This window comes from Priapulus caudatus, unplaced genomic scaffold (genome assembly GCF_000485595.1).
Source record: "Priapulus caudatus unplaced genomic scaffold, Priapulus_caudatus-5.0.1 Scaffold437, whole genome shotgun sequence".
Taxonomy (NCBI): domain Eukaryota; kingdom Metazoa; phylum Priapulida; class Priapulimorpha; order Priapulimorphida; family Priapulidae; genus Priapulus; species Priapulus caudatus.
The window spans coordinates 172,572-188,386 of record NW_014577498.1 but is presented as its reverse complement, the minus strand read 5'-3'; the positions used below and the strand labels follow the sequence as shown (position 1 = coordinate 188,386).

Genomic DNA, 15,815 nt, shown 5'->3' with positions numbered 1-15,815 from the left:
CTCGAGAAATGTAATATGAATTATGTGCACACGCGTATGTTGATTTCTAACGCAAGGCGAATGAAATGCTTCCACTCCTGCGTTCTGAAACTATGCTCAGAATCGGTGATTTAAATAGGTTATAATGGAATTGCTCGCTATCACACGCTAGTTCTTTCCAGGTACAGCCTTACTCACGTATCGTCTATGCAGCAGCGATTGCGATGTAGGCCTACTTAGCCGAGATGAATCGGACCCACATAAACCTCGGGTTGTAACCAATCTAGTATACTATATAATGATATGTTAATATAAGACTATACCTACCTATATTATATATATATCATATACTATATCAATAGACCTATATATACTAAACTCATGAATATTAATTCATATCATGCTATTTATATTATCTAGGGCAGTAGATAATTAGGGAGAGTAAGATCCTACTATTATCGTATCCTAATATGCTTAGTGGTACTATATATATACTATATATACAGATTGTTACGCGGCTTCATTGTTCCGTTGTTTCGTTGACGTCAACCCAAGTGGTTTCACTACGTATGGCTCATAACATAGGACATAGCGTCACACATTTCATCAGCCGTGCTACGACGTGCTCTATGTTTGGGTTATTACATCGCATACGCAGTTCGTAGCATTGGTGAGCTGGGATTTTTATAACGATATGGTCCTGACTAGTAATAATGGGGCCCTCGGTTTTGGGGGATTTACTCATCAACATCGGGGCGCCGTGCAACTCGGGCTGCTATGGATTCTGTGTATTCTGTTGTAAAACAGCGTGTTGATATCGCTGCCGATATATGTATTAAATCAATCTTGAACCCATGCCATGTTCACCATTCGGGGGTGAAGTAAATGTTGGTTTCACAGGTATCGTCTTTTTGTCATTCCGATACGTTTTCTGTACAGCGAATACTGTTACTTGATACGTAACGTGGGGTGGTGACGCGCGTTCGTTGTCGGCGTGCATGCTTATTCAGTGTGTGTTATATCCGTGACCTGGGTTCCACTCAATTGTTGCAAAATGAGACAGCGGGATTTAAGCTTCTCCGATGCTCCTGAACCTGTTGGAAAATAAAGTCATGCTAACGAGAAGTTCAATAACTAACAACCCAATTAGACGCAAACATATATGGAACTAAATGTGCTATATATAACGACACATCCATGCTGGCGCGTGTCTAAACGAAACACACCCGAAAGCAACAAGCATGCCATCGCGCGCAAAAATCAGACGAAAACCGTGAAACAGTCAGGAACACTATTCTTTATATTTAACGATCATAGAGATTCGTAATCTTCCCAGTGTTGTCAGCACAGTTCCTAACACGTCGACGCAGCAGAAAAGGCCAATGTATTCACTCTGACAACGATTACCCCACCGTTGCACATCTTAGTAATCGCATCGGCATCAGTGGGATATCCCGCTCAACGTTTGTGCGACCTGGGATAGAGCAGGTGATATTAAAGTCTTGAGACATGCAGGAGTACCTCTCTATCTTAGAAACTGAAGCTATCTATATATCTACCGATAAGTAACATAAGTTCCTCAGCATGTACTATACAGCGTATAATTTGTCATTAGAGGTTACATAACAACGCTCTATCGAAGATGATACGCTTTACCCGTTTACAGCACACAGCAAATATTTTTCGGGAGAATGAGAATAAAGGCTCTACCAAATTAGATATATGTATGTATATATATATACATATATATATATATACATATATTCTGCAATTGGCAGTGGCAACGAGGGCTATATTCTGAGCTAAGACTGGGCGTTATTCTATAACGGGGTGAGCCTTCTATACTATCATTATATTACTGGATGAAAATGTACACATGACATTCTGTGAATAATTATATAACCAACTAGCCTCTTCATTATTATGGTTAATCGTTTCTGGTGATCAGAAAACTTAATGGCTGCTATCTACCTATTATATCATATCAAAAACTGATAACAGTTATTAATTATTGATTGCATGTTGGCATGCCTGAGAGGGTGCGTGAGTAATGAAATAACCTAACCCAGGATACGCTGATTACTTCAATTAATCATCAAAAAATCATTACTGGTAAAGCAAAAGCTGCAAAGGTGACAAGTTAAGTAAACTATAATTAAGTACAAGTTGGTGTTTTGCAGCCGGTACATAGCCTACTTCATGTATCTACATGAGTAAGTAATGTAAGTCAAAGTATATTCAATAATCAAAGTAAAAAGTTCAAGGTTAAAAGACGTCACACATGACACGCGTCCATGGAAACACAAGTTAGGGGGCAATACATAAATAAACAGGAAAATTACTTTCCGTGAACCAGACTTTGTAAAAATATTATTTAGCAAAATAATGACAAGCATATCTTGGCTTTGTATATTTATATACATAAAATATATGTTCATTTAAATCGACAGAACGTTTCACGCACCTTGCTCAAACATACAAGGCAACAATCAGTGAATATTAACTTCGCTATCGTGTGATCAGTTTTTTTACGGAATCGAATGCATTTATGATTATAATTCATACACATACAAACTGCAAACAAATAAATAATATAAATAAGTACATAAATAAAATATTTCGGGCGGACAGGAAAGGCCTCAGAGTAAATATACATTTCATATTCAAAGACATGGACTTTACTAGATTTTAACACACGGCCGACTGAACCCGTGTAAGAGAGATTCATTCATAAAATTCAGACCCATATCACTGCCACGCTTCTACTTCCCAATCGCGCTCCAGTGACACCCACATTCCTTCAGCGCGTACAGGGTTTATGACAGTAGCATGCGACAGGGGATGCCTATATGCCCTGCAATCATTTTTTTGAGTACATCTCAAACGTATGCCCGCTATGACAAATTAATATATTACTGTATCAATTAAAATGGAAACAGAACGAAATCTGCATAAAAATTGAATCACGGCCTATATCCCACAAAAAAATAAAAAATAAATAAAACCTGTAAAAGCATGCAAGTTATACATAACACTGACGATATGTTTCTAACAGAGATTCATAAGAGGCAACAAGGCCAGAGGGTTATATACCCTGGTTGGAGAAGTATATAGGGCACATCTTTGTTTGGTTTGCATCTAGGGTTGTAGGAAAACACTATAATTATATCTACAGTTGACAACTAAAGTAACACCGAGTTGACGAGAGCTAAATTAACACAGAGTTATGAGGTTTATGGGTTAGAAAGGATTTAATAACCGACACCACGGTGTGTAATAATGTAATTTGCACGACTAAAGTCTACGCATTGAGCTCCTGTCTTCACAACGCGTTTCTAGGACCCCATACATCGTACCAGCAACGAACATAGAGAAAGGTGGTCATTATCTTGTTGAGAACCTACTTGAAAATGAAATGGTTATCATAGGTTCCCGTATACATGAGCAGATGACTGCATGAACCGCTATTTCAATTTCACTTAATTGGTGTGTTAAAATGATAGGATGATTAGTCACGACTCTACTTATTGCAGCTAGCAGACGTCCGTACATTGAGCCATTTCAAACCATTCTTGCACCAATAAACCACGTTTCTCCTTGTGTAGCAAGAAATATAATCAACTAGGTAAGCACTACCCCAAAGTACCATTAATACTGTTCCACCCCCAAATTAGCCTTGTTTATGGCATGTGATTAACAATTCGTCCCTATCTACACTGTTAACCTCCTACATCAAACAACCATTGACTTGTTTCAATCACAGAGACGCTTCTCAGATAAATAATATAAGAATGAATATTCCTTTGTAAGTATTTTCCAACGCAATCAGTCTCCACGATGTAATACTGCACAAACTAATTTTGGTCAAGACTCATCGATTGACTAGTGACTCAAACAGCTATACAATTTACTTGAAATTCATGCAGGCCATATTTCTTCATTCAGAATGTCTGAACTAACAACTACTATAGAAACTATAAACTCAAAGACTAGATGTACAGTATATCATCAAGGCATTTGAATCCGCACTGTTGCTAACTAAGCATCATGGAACTGCTTCTTATCATCCGGAACACACACGTACACACGCAAACGCATTTACGCTATCATTGATCCCTCAATACGTTGTAATAACTAGTGCCAAATGTGCCCATGTAGGCAGCCCAAGCCTGCTTCTCAAGTGGCAGCATCTTACTGCAGTGTTTATGTTTGTCTGGGTCCACCTCCGGTTTGCACCTGCAGCTCAGACGCAGTCTATACACTGTCATCTGCCCCATGTGCACATTGTATGGATTGTACTCGGTCTGTGACTCAAACGTACCAGAATCATCATCTCCCACTGTCACACACTCTTTGGTGATAGCAGCTTCATAGGCATCGTGGTCCATTCCATAATAAGTGCCTATTGAGAGACAGAGAAAGAGGCTTACTTTCTATAGAAATATCTTATGGTATGCAAGTAGGCCTAATTGTGTGCGTAAATAACCATGCAGGCTTACAATAATCGCACATCGAAATATGTCAGCAACACTTTTACACCACTTTTTAGTGGCTCAGGAAGAGTATTATTATGTGGCCATGATGTTTGAAATTTGCTCACTCTGTGGGTCAAACCGCTCTTTCTCTCCGCCAAGCCTCTTTAGTATGCAGTCACGGTCACCAGGGAGTATGGCCTGAGTCTTGGCAGGAAAGAACCAGTACACAGCAAAAATAACATCAATGCTGTGGTTCATATCAGAACCAGGCAGCGGAGGTGCTAGTGTACCTGAAATTTAAATACCCAATTACTGCTGATGTCGCTACAACAATACGCAGCAAAATCACAGGCGTGGGATTTACCCAACTATATGACTCGGTTCGTGTGAAAATGTCTTTTATCTAAGTCAGTTTGTAATGTCTTTTACGCGTTTAAATATAACGCACGTCCATTTAACTTAATTGATTAAATACATTTTGTAAAATAACATAATTATATTACTTTGGTCCACCTGCTAAGTTTAAATTATTTGTCAGCTTTTATATAAGCGTGTAGCTTATGGCATGTGGTGATGGCTGAATAACAAGCCTCCTCATGCTTTTAGGGTTTCACCGTAACCGTACCGGTTGACAGCAGCCGCTGTATGCCTTCCTCGTCATGAGCACCAATATGTCGTTTCTGGCGCCCGTGCTTCCTGCTTCCATACGAGTCATATCCTATGTCACCCCATGACTGTCTGTGTGCTGGTGCTTGATAACCTAGTCAGTAGAAACGCTACGTGATAAAACCACTGGTGATTTATAGCTCACGTTGTTCAACCTGCACATCTATAACATCTCGACTGTAAAAGAGCTCTTTTGTGAGAAAAATAATAATTGTTTTCAATGCTTTCAATTAACAAAATTTCTGAGATATAAAGGCAGAAACCAGGGATAGTGTATAAACTCTGTAACTGGCACTGCTAAAATAGAACAGAAGGTTATAACCATACGCTTAATTATTAATGACAACCCTAATATCAATCTAACCCATATTTAGTAATGATGTTATAGTGTTTACACGCTAGTCGAAACTGACAGCAATGTTCACAATGCAGACCTGATCTGGATGTAAACTAGATTTCATTATTAGTTATATCATGAATGAGCATCGATAATGATATCACAATTGAACAGATTTATGACTGTATATACTCACAGTAACTACTGAGCATATCTATCAGTGCAAATTACACTACCATAATATGATATATTGTTCATAATGTCATAAACCGTACCATCTATATAATCATAGTCCTGATACTGTGTATTAAATGGTGTGGGATTAATATGCTTGTTTGCCTTTTCTTGCACCTTCTTGCCCCTTTTGCTATAACGCAGATACTCTGGGTAGTGTTCAGGATGATCTGCTAGCCACTTCATTGCCATAGCTGTGGTGTTCACTGCATCCTTATACTCTGTGCTTCGCCGCTCCTCTGTTACATGGCAATCAAAACACATTACTTTTCTGTATTCAATTTCTGCTGAGGCCCCAAAGGCAATGTTACTGGACACTCAATGTAAACATTCAGTGTGATGTTATGCCTCAGACAACCCTAACATTTCAAATCTGATACAAATATATGTAAAAAACTATTAAATCTTAACTTAACTTATTAAAGAATGTCATTACACTTTGGTTAATCCTACCAGATAACCTCATTGGCTATTTAGTTCATATTTGTACTATCTACTCAAATCAACAATGAACCTACCTGAATCATACACCTTGGTTCCAGGAGTCCCCGAGTGTCTATTTATCATGAACATCTGACTGAAGCCATTGGTTTTAAAACGCAGCTTGCAGAAATTCGACCGGCTCTGCTCATGTACATTCGTTCCTGCCGTACACACACACTCAATATATATATATATATATATATTAATAGACATTTATAATTGCAAGATAAGATGATAAAACATCATTTCAAAAAAACTAATTTTACATGTGAATATTTTATGCCGCAACAATAACCAAATTCTAGAATTTCACACCTTCCACAAAGTCAAACTCTCCTCCTTTGCCCTCATAGCCTTTGCAGTCAGCCAGCCAGTAGAGAAATATATCGTTGCCATGCCCCTCAATGGAGATGGTAAGCGGTGAGTTTTGAGATCCTACGGTATCTGTTATATATGGTGACAGTAGTGGCATTCCTGTCAACCCATCCAGCACTGTTGTCTATACAAAAAGTATTGCATAGCAGCTTAATGACCAAGTTAGACGTAACGTTTTTTTACAATCATATTGTGCACTCAGATGTGGATTCTACAGACTTTTTAAAAGGACGAGTAAAAAATATATCAGAAAGTTTGTTCGAACAAAAAACTGTATAAATAAGATGCAGCATGCATCAAACTGTATGAACGTACATATTCAGACACTTGTAGCTTGTGTTTATTAATTTAAATTATAACCACATATTTGAACTATAAATCATTAAAATGCTTTACCAATAATGCAATGCCTATGAGCACTATTCACTTAAAACTAAATACACTATACAATATATATTGTAAATACAGTAACCTGTAACTGTTCACAATAAATGGATGAAGAGAATTCCCATACCACTTACTCGTGATTGATAATAGATTGGGAAACCAGGTCCTTCTGCATACTTCACCATGAAGTCAGGTGTACTGTCTTTATTGAAGTATCCAACTGCTGGTGTGCTGCCAATATCATTTTGTGTTTATTATTAGCTTTTAGTGCATCACGTGATAAATCGTGGAAATTCTATTGGATAACGCAGCAGGCACTATGAAGCAATAGTGCCCGCCTAAGCGGGCACTATTGCTTGCGCGGCGCATTGTTATTATAACGCATTGTGTTCACGTCACGAATCTCCTGCGTCTGGGCGCCACTCATAGTGTTGCTGAGGGAAGGTATAGTGCCCGAGCGGTAGCGAGGTCACTATTCCTTCCCTCAGCAACACTATGAGAGCATAGTGCCCCAAACAATAGGCATTAATATATAAATATGAACATATGCTCCTTCTATATTTAAGGCAATACAAATCATATTTATTCAAGGTAGAAGGCATCAAACTTTATGATCAATCTAATATGTATTATGACATGTATGAGAAAATATTGTTAGACATATTTTCAATGTTCAGGAGGGATTAATCTTTTCACCTACCTGTATGATTCCGACTGGGGAATAGTGAAGTTCCACAGTATCTTGAAAGTATCGCCATCGATCGCTTGAACACTGGAGTTGAATGCTGCCACAACTATGTCGGCCACACCATCGTCATTAACATCTACGATTACAGCTGGTGTCATGAAGCCCTTGTACGCATCAGTCGTTAGTTTCAGAGCCTTAACAGCAAGAGAAAAGGTACACACAAACATTATATACTTTTCAATACGAACTTACCATACAGCATTCTTTCCAATCCGACCAGTACAAAAAGATACGAAAAATTACTAACAATATTTTATAGGTAGCTGGCTACCTATGATGCCATTAAGTAAAATTTGTTGGCAGAGCAACATTTGATAGTGTCTGAATGTTTAGGGAACTTGATGTACATACAACTGGAATAATACCTTTTCTATATTACCATTGAAGAGATCATGAAGAGAAATGTACCAAAGGGCGCCACCATGTGTTTCGCCACCAGTTCCAAATAGCACACCTTGAGTGCCATCAGCTCTAGTTAACACCTATCAATGTCCAAAAATCCTCATTACATGGTGCATTGCTATAAAATTAGCCAAACATTATCACACTCTCAATGGACATCTGTACCTAGGCATAAGTTAATTGAATGTAAAGAATGAAATATATTGCTCACGTTACTGGGAAGTTAGGAAAAAACCGTACAGATATTGACATAGATAGACAACGGCTGGTGTTGTAGGAAGTATAGGCAGGAGGCAGCATGTGTGGTTTTATGTACAGGAGCTCTATCTGCAAAATCTTTGTAACCTAACATGTTATTAACACCTCATCCCAAATCCATAATTTATTGAATAATTTTTAGTCACAGCCTGCATCCTTTGATCACATAATAGACATATTGCAAATTCAATGAAAATGCTTATTTCGTGTATCCTGTTGCTTTGTCTTACCAATATTGAACGATGATGAAACAAAGACGCTTCACTACCTGAGGTGAGTAATAGGTCTCCCTTTGATCAGGAATCCCTGTCCATTTCAAAACTTCCCCATCCTTCCCACTGAAGAAGATGATCCTTCCTGACAACCGGAACTCACTGCCTGGAATTATGCAAGCAATATTGTTTACTTGGTGTACAAATTAACATTCTATATTAAAAGTAAATTTTTATATGTCTTTGAGTAATCATCAGGCATACATGTATATATATTATTCTTTGACTACAGATTCTAGGATAGATAGCATAAAAAAAATTGTCTTAATATAATATCAAGAGCGTATTAAGAAGGAGAGCGTACAACGGTGAAATGCTGAAACCATGTTGCAGTATTAGTCGAATTAATAAAGTATTATTTTCAGTATTATTGATCAGCTGTCCTACCTTGTTAATATAAAAAAAAACGCATGTCCCTACGATGACCCTATGCTGAGATAATGAGCGGTGAAAATCTGGTATTTTCGCCGAAAACCAACTTGAGATACCTGCTGACTGCGACTGTCTCTCGCTTTGAGATAACTTCGAGAAACCTCGCGTGTTTCCATCAATGATTCACAAATGGAATAACGTCTGTTATTGATTGCCATAGTGATGACCCCCAGCTCTGCCCACCTCACGCTGGATGTAGTAAACTCTGTAGTACTGACGTAATGAGTCAACGCTACCATGGCGCTACACAGCGGCGACCGGAAGCAACAGACAGTCGCAGCAAACAGGGATCTCGAGTCGGTTTTCGGCAAAAATACCAGATTTTCACCTCTCAATGTTATGATCTCAGCGTAGGGGCATCGTAGGGACAAGCGGTTTGTTTTATATTAGCAAGGTAGGACAGCTGATCAATAATACCGCAAAGAATTATCAAAATAAAACGAGAAAAGTTTCTTAATTCGACTAATAATGCAACATGGTTTCAGCATTTCACCGTTTTACGCTCTCCTTCTTTATACGCTATTGATAATATATAAATTTAATATTAAATGTTTGAAAATTTGTACTGTGAAAATATGGTAGCATCATCTGGATGATTATAGTTAGCTATTGTAATCAGAATTAATCATTTTGGTGGAGATACATGAGAAGCCATGCTACATATAATTTACCATTAGTAAAATTATGCATGACCCAATTGGGAGCCATGGCACGTAATGAAAATGCAGTGAAATAGAACAATTTCATCCACAAATCCATACTTAGAACCAATTATTTATAATTATGGTAAAATAATTTAGCCAGGGATAAATTGGGAGACTCTAATCAGGATAATCGGTACATATAATTTATTCCCGGTTACACCATAAATTTTATGTAGCAAGGTTCCTGATTGTTTACAGGTGCTATAATATAGTTCCATGGTAAAACTAATTAATTCTGTGTGCAATAAGTAAGCATATAAATTGCTTTCACACACTGGTGCAACTGACCAGGATCAGCAAGTGGGTCACCACCATGAGCAGCAAGTATGTCTGGCACACCATCTCTGTTCAGGTCTAGTATCACTTGTGGGGTGTAGAGGTTCATGATGTCGTTCCGGGCTTCCTGCGGCCCAAAGTTCCAGAGCAAGTGACCGTCCCGCCCACTCACAGCTTGAAACACCTGCAGAGAAGATTTACATGTACTTAAATCCATTATAAACGTTTCCTGCGGGGAAAACACACAATACTAGCTGCCACTGCACAGCACTTAACCTATTGCATGGAACTTCTTAGCAAGGTTTTTATTATTTCTCTCCTATTTGACAGCCCCTTCATTATTATCATAGCCACCCTAAGCCTTTCATTCTTGTTCCGTTTCTTTTCACCACCCCTATCCCCCTTTCTTTCGTTCTCTCTCTCTCTCTCTCTCTCTCTCTGTTTCCTTTAACTGTTTACATACAAGATGTCAAAACATACCCCAGCTCTGCCTGCTGCAAGGCAGTCATTAATCCCATCCTGGTCTAGATCAGCATTGCAATTAAGTGCATAGACCTCGTGGTCAGAATAATGCCTCCACAGTTCAGTGCCAGTGCGTCCATCAAGCGCCAACAGTCCACCAAAGCATGGATGTTTGCCATCAAAGTATAGATCACACACGATTGGAGGGATGTTGTAGCCGTCAGCACCTTAATTTGTAGTTGGGGGTAATTAAACACATATCAGAATGAATCAAGAAAACTTTTTTAACTCACTTCTGTATATGAATATATTTGCTTAAAATTGACAATCATGTCTGATAATTTTTTTAATAAATTAAGAATGACTAAATAATTAGCTATTAGCTTTTGAATATTATTTACACATAGTTGAACATGTTGCATATAATATGCTTATAAGACTCTTATTAATAATAACTGGTTTAATAATAAAGATTAATATACATAATCTAATCACTCTCTTACTTAAAATCAGCTACAATTTGCTATGCTTCTATACTTCCCATTTCTGCAACAGTTAAGGTACTCTAGTAAACCTAGAATATATGATCACAGGTACAAATACTTTGCAGAATATATGGACTGGAACAACATGCTTCATGATACAATACACTTGTAGCACTATAAACCACAAAGAAAATTGCTTTATATACAGTCATTGCTGGCACTACCTGTAGCAAACCCTATCACGGCATCAGGGACTCCATCTTGGTTAATGTCCAACAGTCTAATAGCACTCTCAGTTAGCAGCTTAGGGTAATTCTGCACCCACACGTCCTCTACACTGAACTGCGTACATCCCACGATCTTCTCTCCATATGTTGACTGAAAATTAATAGTTGCTCTTAGGTCGCAACTCTTCACATTGGTGTGGCGATCCAAACCAAACCATGGCTCATATTCTCCATGGGTGCCCACTGGGACCCCAGTGCTCCGACCAAGACCTTGAGGAGGCAAACGATACCGCTCTCAGATGGATCCAGTGTTGGCGCGATAAGATATGATGATGAAATTGGAAGAAAATTACTTTAGATACTTATTGCCCTTCCATTTGCAGCCTGTCTAATTCACCGTATTATGTAGCTGTTGTTTGCTAGTTAAACTTTCACTTGATTTAACAATTATTATGCCCACTTTTACAAATGGAATAGTTCAAAATATTACTTTTTCGGGTTAAAATGCCAATATACATCTTAACTCACGCATGGTTTTCCAATAATCCCTCCAATCAACTTTTCTGAACCATCCAACATTTTTGCATGGGCCTGTCTCATAAATATAAAATATACAATTTAACAGTTTCATCCTTGGGGGTTACTGTCACCTAACAGATAATATTAGTTACTAGCACTCATCATTAACCCACCCCACCACGTTTACGGGAAATGTCCCCGGTTACGTTTTCTGTAGTACCTTGCTTGTGAATGCCTGAAAGAAGAACAGCCCCAGCATTGCCATTCCAGTAGCTGCCACCAGAATAAGCACCAAGTAGAAAACAGGCATGCATACATTTTGGCAACATCGATTCCGCTATAATAACAAACAAAACATACATAGTTAATTAAACCCATGATGTTTTACAACATATTGATTTGCAGCATTAAATTCCATGAATTACTAAAATAAGAAAATTAGTACACAGTTAAAATCGCACTACATTATACAGTAATATCTCAACATACAACCATTAGGTTTTCTAAAATGTCAGCACTGCAGCCTTTGTTTCTATCACAGAAAAATGCCACAACAATGGGATTTTTTAGGTTTTTTCAAGTGCCATGTAGAGAGGCATGCAATTGTTATAGTTTCACAAAATGTTTATAAAACTGATTATAGGTACCGGAATTGTTTTCGTTCTTAGTAATTCAGAAGCATGTTTCGGCTGGCGTTGCCTGCGGGACATCAGAGGCTTTGTGGACATGTGCAAATCTCTGATGTCAAATATGTCATCTTCATAATCCTCATCATCTTCTTCTGCATCCTACAGGAACAGTATTTTAGCATATAGTGCAATAAATAATTTCCATGCATATATCCAATGTGACCTACTTCATAAGAACAACATGTAAATTTTAAACTTATAGAGCATTGTGCCACGTATAGATGCTAGAAAGCACTGTGTGTATACTTAACCATACCTTGTCATGGCCATTCGCAATAGGTGTGAGTGACTCTTCCATCATTTTTCTGCTTTGATAACGTTTCTTGATAGATGCTCACAGGAAGGGGATATTCAAGCATAAATCAAACTTTGTTCTGTCGTGAAGAAACAAACAATGTGCTGCAATCTAGTTATGGTATGTATATGGCTTCCATTCAGTAACTAAATGAACCAACCCTTGATTTTTTAAATTACGTCTATTTCATAATTGCCAACCATTAGTGTAGACGCCTTTTTTCACAGAAAACAAAACACCATTTCACATGCATCAAGAAAAGCCCTAAAGGCAAGTCAAGTACTGTCGTACAATTTCGTTCTGATAATGGATCACTTGCCTTCTCAACTGCTTTAAAACAGCAGCTCAGGAGAGCAGAGTCAACAAGGGGCAATTTGCACTGCAGATGGTTGATAATGTAAGTAGCTACAGGACACAACATGCTTGCAAACTAAACAGCTGCTGGCGCTGCTGCACATACAGTATAAGGACAACAAAGCATGCAAACCATCTAATAAATGCTGTGTACCGTTAATAGTAGAGGAGGATGCTACCCTATTCCCTACCAAACATATGCTTATATATAAATACCTTCTCTCATCTCACTCATGTCATTCTCCAACTTGTACTCAGCCCACTGTCATTTTTAGAACTAGGTGACCCAACTGGACTCTACATTAAAGTATAGGAATGCAGGAGAGCATACAAATGTGAAATGCTGAAACCATGTTGCAGTATTAGTCGCCTAGTGTATTAGTATTAGTATTAGTATGAAATCGCCTAGTGTGTTCAGTGAGTCGCGGTCAATTTTCGAGTCGGCCGGCTGAGTCGCCCGAATCAAACATGTTTGATAATTATTTGAGTCGCCCGACTATATACAATGCGCGCCCGAACAATGCGATACTATACAATGCGACTATACAATGCTCTACTACACGCGCCCTAATGTGCAATTCATCAGCCAATCAAACGGTGCCATTTTCAATCATGTGACTATCATCATCATTCAGCCGGGCGGCTCAATCGCATGAAAAACCGGCTAGTGTGTCCACAGCTAGTTACCAGACTCAGCCACCCGACTCACAGCCGGGCGGCTCAATCGCATGAAAAATCGGCTAGTGTGTCCACAGCTTTAGCTGCGACCCTCTCTTGCTTTGAGACAGCTTCGGGAAACCTCGCGTGTTTCCGTCAATGATTGACAAATGGAATGAATGACGTCTGTTATTGATTGCCATAGTGATGACCCCCACCTGTGCCCACCTCACGCTGGATGTAGTAATCTCTGTAGTACTGACATAATGAGACAGCGCTATAATGGCGCTACACAGCGGCGACCGGAAGCAATTAACATACTGGCCACAAAACGAGAGAGGGTCGCAGCAAACAGAGATCTCGAGTCGGTTTTCAGCAAAAATACCAGATTTTCACCGCTCATTATCTCAGCGTAGGAGCATCGTAGGGACAAGCAGTTTGTTTTATATTAGTAAGATAAGACAGCTGATCAATACTGCCGCAAAGAATCATCAAAATAAAATGGGCAAAGTTTCTTAATTCGACCAATACTGCACGATGGTTTCAGCATTTCACCGTTGTACGCTCTCCTTCTTAATACGCTCTTGTATGTATGTATACATACAAGCCATTTATATAAATACACCCCTATATTGCTTCATAAAATAAGTAATGCAGCATATAATAATCAGTGTTGTAGGTCTCGAGGCCGGTCTTGGCCTCGAGACCGGCCTCGAAACCGTTTTCCTTCGTCTCGGTATCGGTCTTGGCCTCGGACTCAGACTCGGACTCGAGGACTCGGGTCGAGGCCGGTTCGAGGCCACTACATACATAGTACACAACTGTACATATTGTAACACGCAGTTCACAAGAATTTAAAACTAAAACTCCTAGGTTTTCTAGATCTATACACGGCCTAATCTTGTAACGTTTTCAATGGCTCGATTAAGATACTTGTCCATTTGATTTGAATCTGCTGTCACTTCGTCCCTTTGCGCTTTTCTACCACTTCTTTCTCTTCTTCTACCACTTCAAAGGTACTAGCACGCTCTCATTTGGTTCAACAAGCCGTGTCATTCTCGTAAAACACAAATGGATCCGTTACTTTGACACGTTTTGTATGACTCGTGTCTCTGTGTTTTCGGCTGACTATACACTTTCGAATGTCTACGATGCACTGTTGTGATTTTTTCCCCTTTTTCCCTTTTTTCCGATCTTTTTCCCGATTTTTCCCATTTTTCTGATTTTTTCCTCGTTTTTTTAATCAAAACTGGACTCGGACTCGGGTGGTGTGGACTCAGGCTCGGACTCGGACTCGGACTCAGACTCGAACTCGGACTCGGGGGGTGCGGACTCGACTACAACACTGATAATAATATTATCTCAATAATTATGTACACAGCCATCTATGTTTATCTATTATCTTTCGCCTATTATTAGTAATAATTCCCCAATAATTCCTCTGCCACACGCAATATTACTGCTTGTCCGCACGCAGACATTATAACTCCGCTTTGCTAATCTGAGGTTGCGGGTTTATATAACCATTACTGGGGTCTGTGTCGGCTCGGACTATATTACTGCATGCATACATGCAGAGACAGACCTATAGTGGAATCGGCTACTACACGGCGTGCATGCGGTAAAATTGTGTGTTGCAGATGAACATCTAAACTGTATTTACGGGACACCGTCACCAATAATAATAAGTTTTGGTAGTAAATTGATTTCGTGTTTGTTTACCAACATTTTATTATTAAAACGTTCCAAGCGCTGGTGTGATGCTGTGGTGTTGCAGAGGAACATTTGAACGTAATTTATGTGGAGTTATTCGTTAATAGAGAATAGATAATATACAGGCAGTTATGATCGAGTTAAATCGATCAATTTGTGTGTATTTACTATTATTTTATTAATAAAACGGCTAAAGTGCCTGTGTATAAACTATAATTACATCCATGGGCATGGGCAACAAGCTCACGACGCAGGCCCCATCCTAGTTTAGTATCCCGGATTAGTTTAGCCCATATGCGAATTATATATATACAGAGGTCCCAATTAAACCACTGACAGTGACAGCAAAAACAAGTCCTCACCTGCAGCTACAGCACACACGCATC

General features: G+C 38.9%; 1 protein-coding gene across 2 annotated transcripts in view; it reads right to left on the bottom strand.

Moving 5' to 3' along the window:
- Positions 1-1,659: 1,659 nt before the first annotated feature.
- LOC106810388 overlaps positions 1,660-15,815 on the bottom strand; it is a 14,563-nt gene continuing 407 nt past the window's right edge. Inside the window, exons 2-18 of one of the 2 annotated variants that reach the window (XM_014813724.1) lie at positions 12,667-12,784; positions 12,369-12,509; positions 11,942-12,058; positions 11,731-11,793; positions 11,200-11,353; positions 10,509-10,717; positions 10,041-10,212; positions 8,613-8,722; positions 8,050-8,166; positions 7,637-7,818; positions 7,071-7,167; positions 6,490-6,673; positions 6,210-6,335; positions 5,733-5,930; positions 5,080-5,214; positions 4,580-4,744; positions 1,660-4,381 (exon numbers count right to left, since the gene is read on the bottom strand). In XM_014813724.1, the coding sequence (XP_014669210.1) occupies positions 4,086-4,381; positions 4,580-4,744; positions 5,080-5,214; positions 5,733-5,930; positions 6,210-6,335; positions 6,490-6,673; positions 7,071-7,167; positions 7,637-7,818; positions 8,050-8,166; positions 8,613-8,722; positions 10,041-10,212; positions 10,509-10,717; positions 11,200-11,353; positions 11,731-11,793; positions 11,942-12,058; positions 12,369-12,509; positions 12,667-12,711 (2,511 nt within the window). In that variant the 5' untranslated portion in view covers positions 12,712-12,784 and the 3' untranslated portion in view covers positions 1,660-4,085. The remainder of the gene's footprint in view (positions 4,382-4,579; positions 4,745-5,079; positions 5,215-5,732; positions 5,931-6,209; positions 6,336-6,489; positions 6,674-7,070; positions 7,168-7,636; positions 7,819-8,049; positions 8,167-8,612; positions 8,723-10,040; positions 10,213-10,508; positions 10,718-11,199; positions 11,354-11,730; positions 11,794-11,941; positions 12,059-12,368; positions 12,510-12,666; positions 12,785-15,815) is intronic. The other variant, XM_014813725.1, reaches the window with a different exon arrangement.